Below are 20543 nucleotides of genomic sequence, written 5' to 3' on the forward strand. Positions count from 1 at the left end.
CCTGCCTATAAAGGCCGCGCGCAGCGTCCGTTGCTCAGTTCCGTTTTTCCGCGCTTCGTTGTGCCTCGGAACACCGTTGCTCAGTTCTCGTCAAGATAACGTATATAATAACTACTATTTACCTCGATATCGATGGCATCCTCCTCCGACCCGACGACCCCTCGGTCCGGTTTCAAAAAGTGCCGAGACTGCGGGAAGAAAATGTCGTTGACGGACCCTCACAGGGTCTGTTTGTGGTGTCTGGGAATCACGCACCAGAGTTCGGAGTGTGAGGAATGCCTTTCCATGACGGCGAAAGCCTTGAAGGAGCGTAGGGGGAAGCTCGAGAGAGGTAGGTCAACTTTAACTTCCTCGAAAGCTTCTTCGGTAGAGTCGAGACGTTCGTCTCCTCACCATAAAAAACACTCTCGATCTAGATCACGAAGTGGCTCCCACCACTCGTCGACATCGAGACACTCGAAGAAGAGACGTAGGAGATCCCCTTCGTCATCTTCGTCGAGTTCTCCTGAGAGAGTTCATTGCCCCACAAAACGCAGCTCGCAAGCTGAGTGGGAGGAATTCAGGAAAAAGATGCTAAGCGTCTTCGAGAAAGCGGCCTCGTCCCCCTCGAAGACAGCTGAGGGTGATACCCCGGTTAAAAAACCCAAAAAATCTAAACGCCGCGAGTCGCAGTACCCGGCGGAAAAGTCAACCCGAAAGCGCCTCGAGCCATCGGGAGATAAAGCATCATCGACGCCATCGTCGAAAACTCCTTCGAAACAGAGGTCGGCGCCATCGACGCCGTTGTCGAAGGATTCATCGGCGCATCAGTCGATCGAGTCGACGTCGACGCCGATATCGACGCCGGTGAAGGAAAGAACCACGGCTACTCCACAGCCAACGGTTAGACAAAAGACCTCCGACTCGACGCCGAGAACGTCGACGTCGTTCTCGAGCAAGACTCCGATCCTTTCGAGTTCTTCGAGGCCTAGTACACATTTCTCGACGCTTTTCACGGCGCCTTCGAGTACTTTCACGTCGGTGTCGACGACATCGACGTTTTCAAGGCCTGTGATGATGGCTCCTTCTGCATTGGAAATGGGGTTTATACCATTCCAAAAACCAATGTATCCCCCTTTAACCTCGATTTTTGAGGAAAGGGAGGATTCAGACCAAGATATTGATTTACAGAGGACCACATCACCAGAGCCAGAGACTTTCGCCTCTGAGGAAGGAAGATTAAAAAATCTTCAGGATGCACTTCAGGAAGCTAGTGGCTTGGACACTTCTCCTGAAGCAGAATTTATCAAACCAGACCCAGGAGAACATGCGGAGACTCCATATAGAGCTCTGATGTCTAGAATCATAGAATTTATGGGTTGGTCTGCACCTTCTCCTGCCTTTCAGCAGGATGACCTCACTGACATACTGGACAAGGGCCCACAGGAGGATCCTGTGGTTCCTTTTCACTCTGCTCTACAGAGAAGGATTTTGACAAACTGGGAAACGCCAGAAATTATCCCGGCAGTAAATAAAAAACTGTCAACAAAATACAGGGTGGCTAGTTCTGACCCTGAATATTTGTCAAAACACCCTACTCCTGAGAGCTTGGTTGTACAGGCTGCAACCTCATCAGGCAGCACATCTGCATACCCCACTGCTCCGCAGGATAGGGATGACAAAAAGTATGATGCCATGGCTAAGAAGGTTTTTTCTGCCTGTAGCATGGCGTTAAAGTCTATTAACGCGACCTGTACGCTCGCTAGGTTCAGCCACACCCTTTGGGAGTGCGCTTCATCAGCGGCTGACTGCCTCCAAGAAGGAGAGGAAAGGGACGCATTTTTAAACATCATCAGGGATGGTAAAGATGCGATGTGCGAGACCCTACAAACTGGCCTAGATTCTGCTGACAGTATCAGCAGGGCCATGGCGGCAAGTACCACAATCCGCAGGCATGCGTGGTTGAGGAAGTCTGGTTTTGCCTCTGACGTGCAGACCAGGCTTTTGAATATGCCCTTTGACGGTTCTACCCTCTTTGGAAAGAAGGCGGATGACAGTTTGGAGAAACTGCAAACGTCCAAGGCAGCAGCCAAGTCATTGGGAGCTGCTATCCGTCAGAATACCTTTCGTCCTTCGGGATCATCGTGGAGAGGACGGTCCTTTCGTTACTATTCCTCATATGGAAGGGGCAGGGGACGACCGGCTCAAAGAGGCCAAGGAAGATTTACCCGTGGTGGACGGGGTAGGGGAAAGAAAGCCGCACCCGCAGGAGCAGGAGCCACTTTACCTTCGGCAACTGCATCAGCCGCTTCAAAACCACTCTGAGGTCTCCCCTCACAGAACACCAGTAGGGGGCAGGTTAACTCACCATCTGACGGAATGGCAGGCTATTACGTCAGATGCTTGGGCTCTGGAGACAGTGGCCCAAGGTTACTGCCTGCCCTTCCTACATATCCCTCAGAGTCATCCACCGGGGAACAACCCTTTGAAGCTTCCAGATCCGCTCCTCTTGCAGGAGGTTTTAGACCTGCTAGAGAAAGGTGCCATAGAACTGGTACCTGTAGCGGAAAGGAACAAGGGTTGGTACTCCCCCTACTTCATAATACCGAAGAAGGACGGAGGACTGAGACCCATCTTAGACTTACGGGAATTGAACAAATTCCTCCGAAAGGACAAGTTCAAGATGGTGACTCTCTCTCAGATCCTTCAGGCCCTCCAGCTTCAGGACTGGTTGGTATCTCTAGACCTCCAGGACGCTTATTTCCATGTGCCGATCCATCCCAGGCACAGGAGATACCTGAGGTTCGCAATTGGCAGCTCTCATTATCAATTTCGAGTTCTGCCATTTGGGCTAACCTCCGCCCCGAGGGTCTTTACCAAGCTAATGTCGGTTGTGGCTGCAAGTCTAAGGAGGGAAGGGATTCATGTCTACCCTTACCTAGACGATTGGTTGATCAGAGCTGTATCTTCGGAACAGGCTCAGAGACAACTAGATTATGTTTGCCACTTCCTTCACAAGCTGGGCTTCTCCCTCAATTTAAAGAAGTCACAGATGATACCATCACAGAGACTCCAATTCATTGGAGCAGTCCTGGACACTTCCCTGGGAAAAGCCTTGCCACCAGAGGTGAGGGCTCGAGATATTCTGCAGATGGTCATCAGATTTCAGAATGCCCAATATCTCCCAGCCTACGACTTTCTGAGGTTGCTAGGCCTCATGGCATCCTGCATATTCCTCGTGCCGGAGGCTCGCCTGAGAATGAGATCCCTCCAGTGGGCACTGAGAACTCAGTGGTCACAGTTCTCAGGAAGGATGACAGATCTCCTTCGGATCCCGGTCAAAGTAGCCCGAGACCTTCAGTGGTGGGCCTGTCGGGAGAACATCCTGAAAGGAGAAATGTTTTGGCAACCATGGCCGGAGATAACAGTAGTCACGGATGCCTCACTCACGGGGTGGGGAGCTCACGCCAACGACTTGACCATCAGCGGTCGTTGGTCTCCATCGGAGTCCAGACTACATATCAACCTGTTGGAGCTGAGAGCCATCAGACTAGCGCTGAAGGCTTTTCTGCCGTCTGTACGGGGAAGAAACGTCTTAATAATGACGGACAATACAGTGGCCATGCACTACCTCAACAAAAGAGGAGGCGTAGGCTCACTACCACTGTGCAGAGAGGCGATGCAGCTCTGGTTTTGGGCAATTCAGGAAGGAATCTCTATCGGCAATTCACCTAGCCGGAGAGAAGAACTTGACAGCGGACGCTCTGAGCAGGCAGAGCACAGTCTCTCACGAGTGGGAGATAGCTCAGGAAGTCCTTCAAGAGATCTTCGCCCTTTGGGGAACCCCTCAAGTGGATCTGTTCGCCACCAGTATCAACAGGAAGTGCGACAGATTTTGCTCAAGGGAATTTCCCCCGAGAGGAGCTCTAGGAGATGCGTTCGTAGTGGACTGGGAGTTCCCACTTCTGTACGCGTTCCCTCCGGTCCCTGTCATTCCTCAAATGATCAGGAGGTTGAGAAGGTTTCGGAAGACCATGATCCTAATTGCCCCGGATTGGGCCAGGAGAACGTGGTACCCGGACCTTCTAGACATGTCCATCTGCCCTCCAATTCGACTGCCATACAGAGAGGATCTTCTCTCGCAGAAGGAAGGTCAGGTTCTCCATCCAGCCATCAAGACCCTCAACCTTCACGCTTGGTGTCTGAAAGGTTGAGGTACAAGGATTGGGACCTTCCGGATGATGTTATGGAGGTGTTGCTTTCGGCCAGAAGGCCGGCAACTAAAACTCTATACCGCTGCCGTTGGAACAAATTTTGCAGCTGGTGCAGAGAAAAGAATATTGAACCCTTTTCTTGTGGTACACCTATGGTGTTATCATTCTTACTTTACCTGGCTAATTCAGGCCTACAGGTTGGCACAATTAAGGGCTATCTCGCAGCGCTATCAATCTTTAAGCGCACTGCAGAGGAGCCTTCATACTTCAAAATTCCATTGGTAATACAATACCTAAAAGGATTAACTAATGTTTATCCCCCGAAACCTTTTCAAGTTCCCTTATGGGATTTAAACCTAATTTTAAACTTCCTAAAGGGTGCCCCTTTTGAACCACTACACTCTTGTTCATTGAAGCTTCTCACCCTCAAAACTGTTTTGCTAATAGCATTGACATCTGCTAGAAGGGTTAGCGAGTTGCAAGCCTTATCGTGTAAACCTCCACATACAATCTTTTACAAGGACAAAGTTGTTCTTCAGGTGAAGCCTAACTTCCTCCCGAAGGTAGTCTCGGAGTTTCACATCACTCAGAAGATTATATTACCTTCTTTCTACCCTCCTCCTCATCCGGGGAAGGAGGAAGAGAGACTGCACAGGCTGGACCCTAAGCGAGCCTTGAGCTTCTATATCAGCAGATTGGCTAAGATCAGACAAGCAGACCAACTCTTTGTAGGTTATGCAGGACATAAGTTGGGCCTTCCAATAACAAAACAAACCATCTCCAGATGGATTATTTTAGCCATTCTGGAGTGCTACAAATTGGCAGGAAAGGAGCCTCCTCAAAATCTAAGGGCTCATTCTACCAGGGGTATCGCAACATCCTCAGCCCTTCAAAGAGGGGTGCCAATTCGAGATATATGTGCGGCTGCCACATGGTCGTCCGCACATACATTTACCAAATTCTATAGCCTGGATTCCTCCTCTAGTCAAGAAACTAGATTCGGCAAGGCTGTGTTACACTCTGTCCATTCTGGAAGGGTAACATAACTTTTATTACTCCCGCCTCCAGTCACAATACCACTGCTATGGGAGTCTATCTAAGATAAGGAATACGTCGGAGGACACAATCCCTTCGAAGAACTAGTTACTCTTACCTTGTAACGTTCTTTCGATGGGATGTTCCTCCGACGTATTCCTTATCGACCCTCCCATCCATCCCCGCAGTATGACTTCCTGTGGGTTTGCAGCCTATGCTCCTTCAAGGTGATTAGTCTAATCCAAAAACATTACTGGGGACTACAAAACGGAACTGAGCAACGGACGCTGCGCGCGGCCTTTATAGGCAGGATGACGTCGACGTCGGCACGGAGGCCGTCGAGGGTCATCGACTCGGCGATCATCGACGCGCAGCGCCCTCTGGCGAAAAAAAAAAAAAAAAAAATTTTCCGAGGCCAGCAAAGCTGAAGGATTTCTATCTAAGATAAGGAATACGTCGGAGGAACATCCCATCGAAAGAACGTTACAAGGTAAGAGTAACTAGTTCTTCTGTGCTAATTCCCTTCAGCCTTAGAGACCGCCAGCTCTTTTGCTGAACTTTAGGACTTTTTAATTTTGACCCTGGAGTGAGCTTTTTTTCTCTGGTATGTTTCCTTTGTTTTTGGAGTCTCACAAACTATAGGCATCTACGTTTTTGTATGGCGACACACAGCAACTTCAGTGCAGTGTCAGAGAAATCCTTTAGATTTTTCATAAGGTTTAAATCTGTTTTCTTGTGTGAACTACTGTTCCAAAGAATAGTAAAGTGAAATTGACTTTACTTACCTTTTCACTTTGTAGGTCCAGCACACACCATTTTATGTGGAGTGCTGGGGGAGGGGGGGGTTTCCTAGTAGCCCCTTATCCTACATTCTAATTTTGTATGTTACCCTCAATTCTTTAAATGGCTGGTGGCAGTGGTTTAATTTCCCTAGCATTGTGCTTTTCTACTACCGCAGGCTGAATCCTCAGCTGCAGTATAGCACCCATGGGTGACAATTTTGCCAAAATTGCCCGGCCTTCTTTTTTTGCCATTTTCTGTTTGTGAGGTCTTTCTTGGCTTTTACTCTCCGCGTCTAGCCAGGTTTGAGCCCTTTGTTCGTTTTGACCTTTGCTTTCTGCAACCTCCATCTTCAAAGTAGAGCTAGTGGTACATACATGCCATTACTTTCCTTGTGAATGAAGTCCTCTCCGGGTGTAGGAAGTTTGTAAAAAAAAAAATCTCTCTATCCACTAAACTTGTGCTGATTCTGGAAAAGTATTTTAAAGTATATTTGATTGTTAAATATCTTGCCCTTTTTAAAGAACGCTCATTTAAAAATTGATGTTCAATAACTTTAGAACTGAAACCTTGCGTGTTACTTGGCTACTTGTATTTGATGGATTTCATTGCTACATCTCTACAGCTCACATTTACCACTCTTGAGATAAGCCTGGCTGCTCCACCAACTTGTGTAGTACAGGCCTATACCAAAAGGTGGGTTACCTAATGCCAAGCAGATAAGCGTTGTGTAATGTTACTACATCAATTCTTACCCAACACCTACGATTAGTCATTTTTCATAGTGTTCTTGGCCGTATATTTTATTTTTTGCTTGTGTAAGTGTAATCCTTGATTGCTCACTGCGACTCATTGTGGACCCCTTGCCACACTCGCTCACCCATGAGACTTGACCATGACCACTCCATGCTACCTTGATTGGTTTGGCTACAACTCCAAGTTATCCCTGTTCACTATAACTAGGTTGGACTCCTGAACTCTGTCCGCCAGGCCAGAGTTTAAAAATCCAGTCTAACAAACTGTCGATGTCTGTTTCTGCACATTGCTTAATGCACGTTTTTGTTCTCTGCTACCAAAAACTGTGGAAGAGGCTTACAGTGGCACAGGGAGGCGGTGTGTAGGGGTTCTGTAAATTCCCAGTGGGGGACCTGTCGAGGATCAAGGAGAATGCTATAATGGTGGGCTGTAATGGACTACCTAAGCCTGCATGCCTCACCCTACGATGGCCGATCACCTGCATTTCATGCACTCACTGCTGCGTACCCTCACTGCCAAATGCCAGCCATTCTGCATTTAATACAAGACATGACATTTTACTGTGCTCACAGAGGATGCTATGTAAATAGGTGGTGCATTTTTGTGAGCTCCATTTGCTGTGTTTATTGTGACACATACCTTTTCTCTTGGGCTCTTTTTAAAAATGTTTATTTATTGAAGAAAAAACGTAACCTTCTCAGACTTTGTTTTAAAAAAAATCTTTTTTTTTTCTTTCTACATTTAGCATGCCTGATGCTTTGCTAGGTGTTAATGGCAATAAACACAATGGATAAACTGATTTGTCTGTTACAATCAACTGCCATGGTGCTTATTGGCAAAGTTGTGAAGCTATGAACTGTGGTTTTATAGTACATCTGAAGGCAGTTTGTCGAGTACACTATGCTTTTAGCGTTTTTTTAAATATATTTAGGCTTGGGAGGCTTTCTGTAGTTACATAGTTTCATGTGTTTAGTATGAAAGGGAGTGGAGCTAAGGCTTGATAATGTTGGTAAAACTCGAGGAATAATCACTAAACAATGCTATATTTTCAGATAGTCATCGCACAACATCCTTTAACACTACAATTTTGTTTACTTACACTGAAGGATCATTTCACAGGCTAAATATACTATACAAACCTGAAGGAATTTGTAGGCTTTACCAAAGTGTCGGAGCAACAGAGCCCACCAAGTAACCACTCAGCCTTGCTCTTTTTTTCAAATATTTTAAAATAGATGTATCCTTTTCTCAACAGGTTACTAGTTCTGGAAACTACAGCCTCAATTGGAGATTTGTCTCGGCCGCACAACATTGCATCTGTGGTTCCAAACCGGTATCCCCGTTGGTTCACGCTAAGTCATATTGAGTCTCAGCAGTGCGAGTTAGCATCAACTATGCTAACAGCAGCCAAAGGTACAGTCAATGCAAATGCTTTACAATCTAAATTCAATGTACTGCTTGTATAAATGCCGTTTTGGATCATTCTCCCAAAGGTGTCCTGTACTTTGTAATACAATCAAGTGATCTGAAATATACCAAGTCTAATACTGCCACAGCTCATGTAGCCAATGTTAGTACTTTTTAGGCCTTTCAAGCAGATGTAATTGTCTTACTATATGGTGGGTGACAAGTGTCGGGTGTGCAGTCAGTTCTTTCTGATCATCTCGGACACTAAACCCACATCACTGCGCCTGACGCTTACCCGAGGTTGATCTCATTACCAGTGTTTAGCCCATCAATAAAGCCTTGAGAGCTTAGTTTAGAGGTGTCCCATTAAACTAGTATGTGTGAAACATAGCCTGATATTGCCAGCAGATGATGCCCTGGTAGAGCTGGGATCTGCTTTTAGATTATTAAAACGTGTCTGGCCAGGCATTTACTCAAAGTCCACAAAATACCTGTTCATTAGTAGTCTGTTGTAGGCTGACTGAGTTGTGGTTACATGATCTGGTTGTAGAAAGTGCTGTTCAAACCCATTGTATGCTGCTAAATCTTTCACTTTAGATCCAGTCTTGTTCATCACACTACATTTAGTTGGTAGCAAAGGCTTGATATCAATACTTGCAAAACCTAGATTACAGCTTCTGACATGTGCCACCCCCACCTGCTCTGCTACAGATATTCTTGTTTTTCTAGCGGTGACTCCTGCTGATTTTCTAGGGCAGCCAGTCCCCTCCTCCCCCTATCTAGAATCTAGGCTCTGAGAACTGACTCTTATGCACGTGCTGTAACACAATTTCGGGCTCTGCATTCTAGCTGTGGTGGGGATCCACTTTGAGCTTGATAGACTGTTTAAACAAAGAAGCGCTATTTAAAGGTAAGCCTTGTTCAAACTGCCAGATTTGTTCTCCATTACCACTAGACTTGGGCGGCTTCTTGATCTTATGGCCTCTGTTCAAATCGCCCTACTGGAACCAGCAGTCCAGTGATGCCTGCTATGCCTAAGACAACCGCTCCTACAGGGAAGCATTCCAAAGTGCCTGAACAGCCCTCTCCCTGGGTTCGTCTTACTGGTTCTGCTCTAAGAGCTGACGTATGACCGTCTCTTTACACTACTGCGGCTTTCAGCAGGGCCTATTGGTTTTGTTCATAAATTCCTCTGTTAACGTCTTGCTGAGAGCTGCTATACGGCACTTTGTTCCCAGAGCATCATTGTTGGTCCACCCTGCCCCCCAAAAGCATTCTCATATAGCTTCTTAGAATGGCGTCAGATAATCGCTTGTGTTGTTGCCATGGTCTCACAGCCACCCCATATGGTGCCTAAGAATCAAGTGGAACACCAACTGGCTTCTGTTTTTTGATCTACTGTCCCTTTCTGATTTAGAAGGCCATGCCTAGGATTAATGACTAGCAGATGTTCAAAGGTGACGTTGTGGAGAATTAACATTTCTGTGCTAATGGCCTCCCACCTTGGAGACTCCCAGCTCTTTTGCTAGACTTAGGACTTTTTAATTTTAACCTCTGAGTGAGTGGGACCTTTTTCACACTCCCTCCTGTGTTTTTTCCCCTGACTAGGATTTTATGTTTTCACTGTTCTTGGAGTCTGACAAACTCCATACGCATCTGATTTTTGTATAGAAACACACAGCACCCTCAGTGCAGTATCACAGAGAGATCCTTTGGATTTCTCTTAAGGTTTAAATACCTTTTCTTGTGTAAACTACTGTTCCCAAGAATAGTAAGGTGAAATTGATCTTACTTGCCATTTTACTTTGTAGGCCCAGCACACACCTACTTATGTGGAGTACTGGCGGGAGAGTGGGGGGGGGGGTGTTTACCTAGTAGCTCCTTAGACTACCTTCTCATGTAACATGTTTTGTTACCCTTACTACGTTAAATGGATGGTGGCAGCGGTTTACTTTTTACTACCAGTGTGCATTTTTACCGCAAGTTGAACTCAGCTGCAGTACAGCATCCATAGGTGTCCATTTTGTCAAAATGGCCCCTGTCTTTTTTAGCCATTTTCTGTTTGTGAGGTCTTTCTTGGCTTTTACTGTGTAAGTTGAGACAGGTTTGAGCCCTTTCTGCGTTTTGCCTTTGGCGGGCTTCAGTACTGAAGCCCGCCCCTGGCTCCAGTTAGTTTGGAAGGACAGGAAGTGAGGGAAGGTCCCATAACTCCCCTGTCCTTTGTCTCTAGGTGTGCCTGAACAAAACCAGTCCCGATTGGCTGGCTGGCTGGCCGGACAGCCAGGGAGGACACCCACCCTGCTGGGTGATTGACAGCCTAGGGCTGTGAATGAATGAGAACGAGCTTAAAAGGGGAGGTTCTTGGGACTACAGGCAGTCGACCACTGGATGAAATCTCCAAAGAAGAAATTGTGAAGAGAAGCCTGCTGCAACCTCCTGGACCTCGAAGTGCCCGGTGAAGCCCTGCTGCTGTGCTGACTTCCTTTTTCGCAACGATGGAGAAGCTCCGGACAGAACAACTTCTCCCCTTGGGCTGGTGGGACCAACTAGCCCTGTGACGAACTCCACTTTGGCACAACCCCCGACTTGCTGTGCCTCGTCAGTGCTGCAGAAGCCCAATGCCAGGGGTTGAGTGTCCCTTATCGAGTGCAACGTCTTCGGAACAAATCCGTCCAAAAGCTCCAGGAGCCTCCTAAGGACACTCCAGACGCAGGCATTCCTGATCCAGAGTCCCCTCACCACAGTCCAGGACAACTCCCCTTGCACAGGCTTAACAGCTTGTGTTTCTTAAGTGATTTTCTTGACCTATCTCACTTTGTGAAATACTTTATCCAAGAAGTGCATCTGACGATCAACTTGGTCCAATTGACTTTGGCTGTCCTGGCTCCTTAAAGGCACTCTTCGAGTGGATTGTGTCCTCCAACGTATTCCTCATCTTAGATGTATTCCATCCAGCTTTGCTGCTATTTGGAAATTTTTTCGGCAGAGGGCGCCGTGCATCGATGTCGAGTCGATGGTCCCTCGAAGGCCTCCGTCGAGGGTGACGTCATCGGGTGTATAAGTACCACGCGCAGTGCCTGTTGGCCTCAATTCCGTTTTTCTGCAGTTCCGTTGCTTCGGACATTCGGCGCGCCTCGAGTTCTGTGAAAAATATATATATATATATATATATATATATATATATATATATATATATATATATATATATATAAAATATGTCCTTCGACACTGATCACGACCCTGCCCTGAGATCGGGTTTCAAGAAATGCAAGTCGTGCGGCTCAAAAATGTCGATCACGGACCCGCACCGCGAGTGTTTGTGGTGCCTCGGAGAAGGCTACGACATGGAGGCCTGTAAGTGTCAGGCGATGACGGAGAAGGCCTTGCGAGAAAGGAGAGGAAAGCTACAGGTAGGTCGGAAGGATCAAAAAGCCTCTAGCGTCGAGACCCCATGAGGAGAAATCTCCTAGACGCGAAAGGCATCGATCTAGATCCCGAAGCGATTCTCATCGCTCGTCGTCTTTGTCAAAAAAAACGAAAAAACATCATCACAGGTCTCCCTCCACCTCATCAGACGAGTCTCTGAAAAAAATGAAATGCCCCACGAAACATTAGTCTTCCGAAGAGTGGGAAGCATTCAGGGTCAAAATGATGGAGGTGTTTGAGAAGGCGAAGCCTCGGTCTGCGCCTTCTTAAGAAGCCGGCCGGAAGCGTCATTGCTCCGACACTCGTGCGCTCTGAGCCCGGGTGATGGTAAAAAAAAGATGGGGAACCTTACAGGACGCCGAGCGATAAACTCTCGAGTCGACCGCTCAAGGTCACCGACGCCGTCCGAGACCTGTCACACCTCGAAGGGAAAATCGTCGAAGACTGCCTCTATGCCCTCGATGCAGACCCTGTCGACGACCACTATGCCGTCGACGCCTTTATCGACGTTGAAACCCTCTGCGCCAAAGGCTCCAACCAAGCCAGGGCAGCCAGAAAAAGAGAAGGATAAAGTTACAAAACATGTAATTTCTTCAGAGCCTGATTCTACACCTCTTCATCCTCCTCTACCAGAGAAGGTTTTCAAGCCTCTCCGTAGGAAGGAGTTTTTCAAATCCTTGACCTCAATTTGTGAGGAACAGCAGAGATCCGAGGAGAAAATGTACCTTTTGGATTGGAATATGGCACCCCAAATGTCCCAGAATGCTTGATCTGAGAGGAAAGCAGAATGAGGGATTTGGTGGAGTCTTTACATAATGCAAGTGGCATTGACACTTCTCCTGAGAATGACTTTAGTAGACCAGATCCAGGAGAGCATGCCAGTCCATCTTCGTCAGTTAATGACCAAGGTGGTAGATTACTTTAGATGGGCTAGACCACCAGCCCAATTTTTCCAAGACGATTTAACAGACAAATTGGACCATGGTCCCACTGAAGACCCCGTACTACCTTTTCATGTAGCCTTACAAAACAGGGTGGCCAAGAATTGGGAAACTCCGGATTCTATTCCTCCGGTAAAGAAGTCCCTTGTATCAAAATACTGCACAGCCAGTAGCGACCCCGGCTATCTGTCAAAACATCCAACTCCCGAGAGTCTGGTCATACAGGCAGCCACAGCTTCCAACAAACTTGCTTACCCGTCTATCCCTCCAGACAGGGACGATAAGCGTGTGGATGGTTGGGCATGGAAGGTATTTTCAACCTGGAGCATGGCATTAAAATCTGCCAACTCCACATGTGCCTTGGCAAAATTTTCGTATGTGGGAGTGCATATCAATGGCGGCGGAGCACATACCAGAAGGGGAAGAAAGGGAAGGTTTCCTAGCCATCATTAGAGATGGAAAGGAGGCCATGCAGGAATCGCTTCAATCTGGATTGGACACGGTGGATAGTGTAAGCAGGTCCATGGGCACTAGCACGGTAATGCGCAGGTTTGCGTGGTTACGGAAGTCTGGTTTTGCACCGGACGTACAGAACCGCCTTCTGAACATGCCTTTTGACGGGTCTCACCTTTTTGGCAACAAGGCTGACGAGAGCCTTGAGAGGTTGCAGACCTCAAAAGCAGCGGCCAAATCTTTAGGAGTTGCTATTGGGCAACCTCAGCCTTTTCGTGTGCAAGGGCAATCATGGAGGGGACGATCCTATCGTTATTACACCTCGTATGGAAAGACGAAAGGAATGGCCAGTCAAAGGGGCCAAAGAAAGGCCACTCGTGGACGCGGAAAACGTGCTAAGCCAGCTCCAGCTGCAGCCTCTTTGCCATCAGCGTCTGCAACATCCACCACAAAACCACTTTGAGGACTTGCACCACAAAACACCTGTAGGAGGCAGGCTGTCCCAGCATCTGCAAGAATGGCGAGCCATTACTTCAGATGTTTGGGCTCTAGAAATAATAGCCCAAGGCTACAGCCTTCCTTTTCTAAAGCAACCTCAAAGCAGTCCACCAGGGTGACACCCGTTGAAGTTTTCAAACCCGCTCCTACAGCAGGAAGTTCTGCACCTACTGGAGAAAGGTGCTATAGAACCAGTACCTGCAGCGGAGAGGAACAAGAGATGGTACTCCCCGTATTTTTTGATCCACAAAAAGGACGGAGGACTGAGACCCATCTTGGACTTCAAAAACTAAGTTCCTCAGGAAAGACAAATTAAAGATGGTTACCCTTTCTCATATCCTTCAGGCCCTTCAACTCCAGGACTGGTTGGTGTCATTGGACCTCCAGGATGCCTATTTTCATGTGCCGATTCATCTCAAACACAGAAAATACCTGAGGTTCGTAGTTGGCGACTCACATTATACGTTTCGAGTCCTGCCATTCGGGTTGACCTCCGCCCCGAGGGTCTTCACCAAGTTAATGGTAGTGGTGGCTGCGCACCTCAGGGGAGGGGGGGGATTCATGTCTACCCCTACCTGGACGATTGGTTGATCAGAGCGTGCTCTGCCGAGCAAGCACTGGATCATCTGAAAGTCACCTGCCACTTCCTCCACAAACTGGGCTTCTCCCTCAATTTCAAGAAGTCTCAAATGACACCTTCCCAGCAGCTTCTCATGGGAGCTGTACTAGACACATCCTTGGGAAAGGGCTCGCCTCCCAAGACGAGGGCTCAAGATATTCTTCAGATGGTTTCCAAATTCCAAAATGCCCAAAATCTCCAGGCTTACGACTTTTTAAGGTTGCTCAGCCTCATGGCTTCCTGCATCTTTCTGGTGCCAGAGGCACGCTTGAGGATGAGATCCCTTCAATGGGCCCTAAAGACTCAGTGGTCCCAGTTCTCGGGTCAAATGAAGGATTTTCTTCAGATTCCGAACAAGGTCAGACAAGACCATCTATGGTGGACCTGTACAGAGAACATCCTAAAAGGAGAACCTTTTTGGCAACCATGGCCGGAGATCACAGTAGTGTCAGACGCCTCACTCCTGGTGTGGGGAGCTCATGCCAACGATTTGACAATCAACGGTCTTTGGTCTCCATCGGAGTCCAAACTACGTATCAACCTTTTAGAGCTGAGGGCAATCGGACTAGCGCTGAAGGCCTTCCTGCCATCTGTCAGGGCAAAGAATGTCCTGATAATGACGGACAACACAGTGGCCATGCACTACCTAAACAAGAGGTGGTGTGGGGGGGGTCACACTACCCCTGTGCAGAGAGGCGATGCAGCTCTGGTATTGGGCGATTTAACGGCAATTCATCTAGCCGCAGAAGAGAATATGACGGCAGATGCTCTGAGCAGGCAGAGCAGTGTCCCACAAATGGGAACTGGCTCAGGAAGTCATTCAAGAGATCTTCGTCCTTTGGGGAACTCCTCAGGTAGACCTATTCGCAACCAGCACCAACCGGAAATGCGAAAGGTATTGCTCAAGGGAATTTCCCCCGAGAGGAGCCCTGGGGGACGCGTTCGTGGTGGATTGGAATTTTCCACTATTGTACGCATTCCCTCCGATTCCCGTCATTCCTCAGGTCATCAGGAGGCTGAGACGCTTCGCGGAACCGCATGATCCTAATTGCCCTGGACTGGGCCAGGAGAACGTGGTATCTGGACCTTCTAGATATGTCCATCTGTCCTCCAGTACTTCTTCCTCAGAGAGAGAACATTCTCTCTCAAATGGAAGGTCCGGTTCTCCGCCCAGAGGTAGGAACACTTAACCTTCATGCTTGGTAGCTGAAATGCTGGGATACAGGAATTGGAGCCTTCCAGATGATGATGATGTGGGGGTGTTGCTTTCGGCAAGAAGGCCAGCAACAAAGTCTCTTTATCGTTGCCGTTGGAAAATGTTTTGCAACTGGTGCAGGGAAAAGAATGTCGATCCTTTTCTATGTTCTATTCCGGAAGTACTATCTTTCCTTCTGCCCCTAGCGCATAGAGGTCTGAATATCGGAACAATAAAAGGTTACCTTGCAGCGCTTTCCATTTTCAAGCGCTCATCGGAAGAATGCTCCTACTTCAAAATTCCTTTGATGACACAATTCTTAAAAGGTCTCACTAATGCGTTTCCTCCTCACCCATTTCAAGTACCGATTTGGGATCTAAATTTAGTCCTAAAATTCTTAATGTGTCCCCTTTTGAGCCTATGCACACCCGTCCATTAAGATTACTAACATGGAAAACAGCCTTTTTAGTTGCTCTAACATTGGCAAGAAGAGTGAGCGAATTGCAGGCACTGTCTTCTGGGCCACCCTATACTGTGTTCCATAAGGACAGGGTTGTATTGAGGGTTAAACTATCATGTTTACCAAAAGTAATTTCTGATTTTCATTTGTCAGAAAATTGTTTTACCCTCATTCTATCCTCCACCTCATCCTTCTAAGGAGGAAGAAAGATTAGACAGACTGGATCCAAAAAGAGCTTTAAGCTTTTACATCTCTAGACTTTCTAGGCTTGGAGTGGACAACCAGTTGTTTATAGGATACACAGGAAGGAAACTGGGTCAATCGGTAACAAAACAGACAATTTCACGCTGGATTGTACTTTGCATTTCCGAATGCTACAGACTAGCGCAAAAAGACCCACCAGAAGGGTTGAGGGCTCATTCCACCAGAGGCATCGTCTCTTCCACGGCCCTTCAAAGAGGTGTCCCAATAAGGTCCATTTGCGAAGCAGCAACTTGGTCTTCACTTCACACCTTCTCAGAATTCTATAGCCTGGATGCTTCCCAGTATAGGGAGCTGATTTGTGAAAAAGCAGTGGTTTATTCCGCCATCTAAAGGCACTGATATAAAAAAAAAGAAAAATCTGACGCCTCCTCCAGAGAAAGTAACAAAATACTGCTTTGGGAGTCTATCTAAGATGAGGAATACGTTAGAGGACACAATCCACTCGAAGAACAAGTTACTTACCAACTGGTAACGTTCTTTCGATTGGATGTTCCTCCAACGTATTCCTCATCGCCCTCCCAACCTACCCCTCTGTAGATTTTTCCGGGTTATTGCCATCTCAATTCTCGCAAGGCTAATACCTATCTGCCGGCACAATCTACACAGTACAAGATCACAGGCAAAAAAAAGGGGAAAAACAGAACTGAGGCCAAGGGGTGCCGCGCATGCTACTTATACACCCGATGACGTCACCCTCGACGGAGGCCTTCGAGCGACCATAGACTCGACGACATCGACGCACGGCGGCCTCTGTCGAAAAAATTTCCGAAGAGCAGCAAAGCTGGATGGAATACATCTAACATGAGTAATACGTTGGAGGAACATCCAATCAAAAGAACGTTATCAGTTGGTAAGTAACTTGTTCTTCTGATCTATTGACTTTGGCATTGCTTGTCCTTTCATAGGTTGTAATTTGTTGAACACTTTTACTGCTGGGAAAGGCTTGCCTAGATTTAATTTGAGGTTCAAATTGTCATGTTATGAGAAAGTATGTTCTAACCATTCCTTCCTGAAACTAAAGTATATTTGTGTCTAAGATAAGTGCAATACTATCCTTGTTATTAATGTCACTTCATGGTATAGGAGGAATGTATTCGCATGTCCAAAGAGTATTCGCCAACTTTATTGACTTTTTATTACAAACCATTGTGGTTTGGTAAGAGTGCTTAACTAAAACTGATGTGTATATAAATATATATTTTTGAGGCTTGTGGAATCTGCTTAGATCACGTGCTGTGCATAAGCCGACTTCTTGTAGAAGCTGCGGAGTATTAGTTTGTTTTTCAAAACTCAAAGGGGCGTCGAATCAGGGCGTGCCAGTAACACTTTACGTCCCCTGTACCCATGATCCCTCACGTGTGTAGGACCCTCTAGTGGGATGCATGTTGCGAAGTTCCCTCGACTTTAGCCGTTTATACTTATAATTATCGTTACAAAACTTCCCTGTTCACTTCCACCCTGCGCTGAATATCGACACCAGTGAAAATCGAGGAAACCAGCCGTCGAAGACTGCCACAACGGACTTCGGGCCTTGGAAGGCCTGTGGCCTCGGCCCTGTACAGTAAGGAGAGTGGGGGGGTGGTCCTACAGGCTTCTTTCCACCTTTTTTCCTACATATTCCCGCCCCCTGCCATTTTATAACATACGGAGAGTACTCCATTTATGTTCTGCCCAAAGTGTAACAGGAAGTTTCCCTGGGTAGACCAGCACAATACGTGCAATCGGTCTCCCACGAGACCATCCCGAGGCTACCTGTCGAGCTTGCAAGCTCTTCAAGCCAAAAACCCTTAAAGACTGCTCAACTAAACACTGGGCCCATTACGCCAGGCAGATAGAGGCCATGGAAGTGGAGGGGACATTCAGCGATGGCAGCAACGCCACCGAATCGGACAGTGAGCGCAGAGGCATGACTTCGGACACATACGCGCAGGCCCCCGACCCCGAAGGACTGGCCGGCAGCCAAATTGTGGGGACAACACCCGGTGGCAAAAGCGATACACTTACTACCTCCACTAAGCACATCAGCCCCGGCAGTGACTCGACACGCGTGTCGAGCGATCGGCAAAGGAAGATGGCAAGAGAGCGGTCCAACTAATCTGTCCTCTGGGCTTTGCCGTTCGCCTCATGACAAAGGCCAACCGTCTTCGGTTGACAAAGGTGTCACACTACCAATAGTTCCCGAGGCCCGATCGTCTGACGATTCCGCCCTCTATCCTACACAGCCAAGACGCATAGCGTCTACACCCGAGATTCGACGTCCTTCCTTGAATACCTCATCCGAATCTCGAAACGAGGCGTCAAATCCCTCGGAGGCCCCTAAAAAAAACTTGGAGACACTCCTCTAGTCATGGGAAGGGGGGATAAACAACAGTCATCTTCCGAACACCATGTTCATAAGGAGAAACAGAAGGACCCTAAATCTATAGGGAAGTCCAAGGTATCAGATCCTACCACTAAAGTTAAACTCATTCCTCCCACTGCTCATAATATGGGCACTGTTGAGGAACCAGAACATGTTGCGATTCCTAGCTCTATAGAATGGAACTCAGCTGACATTGATAGGGTAATGAAAAGGATGTCATTCATGGCTGACTTCTATGAAAAGGACCCTAATTATTTTCATAGTTACTCCACCCCCTGCTACCTCTGCCCCTTCGGGGTCTAAGGCAATACCTAGTTCCTCTCAGCCCCCTGCTAAGAAACTCCGCTCTGACCCTCCAACTCAGGGCTTGGTCACAGACTCCTTTAGGGTTGAACCCTACCACCCTGATTCATATTGCGATGAAAGGAGGAGGAGGATGAGGCTGAAGCCTACAATCTTGACTCCCCGATTCCTAAAGAGCCCCCCGGTACATGACTCGCCTGTTGATAATCAACCTCTCCTCAATGAGGTACTGGCTAAAGCAGCTGCCCATTTTTATATCGACACACAAGGGCTCCAAGAAGACATGGATTTCGCTGAAGAAATCCTAAAAGACAAGGACAAGAGAGCCATTACTCCGGCTATCCCTCTGTTCAAATCCATTCAGCGTAGGATTGATCCGTCGCCATAACCCCTAATGTCACCCGGGCAGCACCCTCCAATCCCCTTTACATTAGGGGCCAATTAAAACTGGCATTACTGGTAGTAACAACCACCAGGAAAAAGGGCAGGTACACCGCTTGCTTCTTCAGAAGCAACTCCTGATAAGGAGAGTAAGACTGTACGCTTTGGGTAGAAAGGTTGCCACCCTTTTGGCAAGCTACAATTGCCGTCAGTGGGAAGAGGTATCCGCTTTGGTATCTTGCGCACCCGAACCTTTAGAGACGGCTGGCTTAACTAGCAGCAGATGGAAGATCTGTATCAGGCTGCATGCTAAAGACAAACTTTGATGCAGCAGATAATGCTGGAAGGTTAATCGCAGAAGGCACTGTGATTAAGCGTCATGCTTGGTTGAGGGTTCAAACCTGAAACCCAAGCAACCCTTATAGATATGCCTGTGGAACCGAACGTTCTATTTGGCGAGGCAGTGGAGGAAGCTTTAAAGACTGCAACGGATGAGTACGAGACCCTAAAATCTCTTGGTCAACTCACCAATAAACCCTCTGGACAGAGGGGAAACAACAATTTTCGCCGCTTTCGGAGCCAAGGTTCCCAAAGGGGTTCAAACTATTACCAGAATCGGGGAACCTCATGGGGTAACAATCAGTCCTAATCCTCACAGTGCTTCCCCAGAGGGCAGCGCAGGTGCCGCACTAGGGGTAGAGGCAGCTCTTCCAGAGATGGTACGCCACCCAACAAACAGTGACGTTCCGCTTCAAGTCCCCCCCATGCATCCCCAGCAGGGGGCGCATTTCCACCTACACCCACGCATGGCAGGGGGATCACTTTGGACAGATGGGTGCTGTCCAGTGTCTAGAGGATACTGCATAGAGTTGCTAGGGCTCCCCCACGACCGTCCTCCGAGACAGAAAATACACTCACTGGAACATCGGAAGATCCTCCTCGAGGAGATCAGGTAATAAACAGGGGTATTTATTCAACCTACTTCCTTGTGCCAAAAAAAATCTGACAATGCGCCCTGTATTAGATTTGCAACCTGCAAACAAGTATTTCAAGCCACAAAAATCCTGCATGACTACTCTACAAGAAGTAATCCCTCTACTAAAAAAGGGGGGTTGCATGGCAACATTGGATATGAAATATGCATATTTTCATATTTCAATGTTGCCAGCGCACGGAGGATTCTTGCGTTTCAAGATAGACAACCAACACTAACAAACAATTCAAGGTGCTGCCCTTCGGAATAGCTCTGGCTACAAGGGTATTCTCCAAGGTACTGGCGGTGGTGGCGGCGCACCTACGCAGGGATGCAATCCCAGTGTACCCTTATCTGGACGACTGGCTCATTACAGGGAGTCCCCCCTCATCCAAAGAACAATCGACCACCTCTTCCAATTGGGTTTCTCAATCAACGAGAAAAAGTCAAGCCTGGTGCCAAACACCTCAAAACGGTTCTTGGGATCTGTCCTAGAT

The 20543-nt window shown here is 47.6% G+C and overlaps 1 protein-coding gene across 1 annotated transcript in view; it reads left to right on the forward strand.

Annotated features, from left to right (window-relative positions):
• The window catches only part of ZSWIM6 (zinc finger SWIM-type containing 6), a 402232-nt gene that overhangs the window by 353100 nt on the left and 28589 nt on the right, over positions 1–20543 (forward strand). The window contains exon 11 of the mRNA XM_069627333.1: positions 8020–8177. Within this exon, the coding sequence (XP_069483434.1) occupies positions 8020–8177 (158 nt within the window). The remainder of the gene's footprint in view (positions 1–8019; positions 8178–20543) is intronic.

Source organism: Ambystoma mexicanum, chromosome 6p (assembly GCF_040938575.1).
Source record: "Ambystoma mexicanum isolate Mex_15411 chromosome 6p, UKY_AmexF1_1, whole genome shotgun sequence".
Taxonomy (NCBI): Eukaryota; Metazoa; Chordata; class Amphibia; order Caudata; family Ambystomatidae; genus Ambystoma; species Ambystoma mexicanum.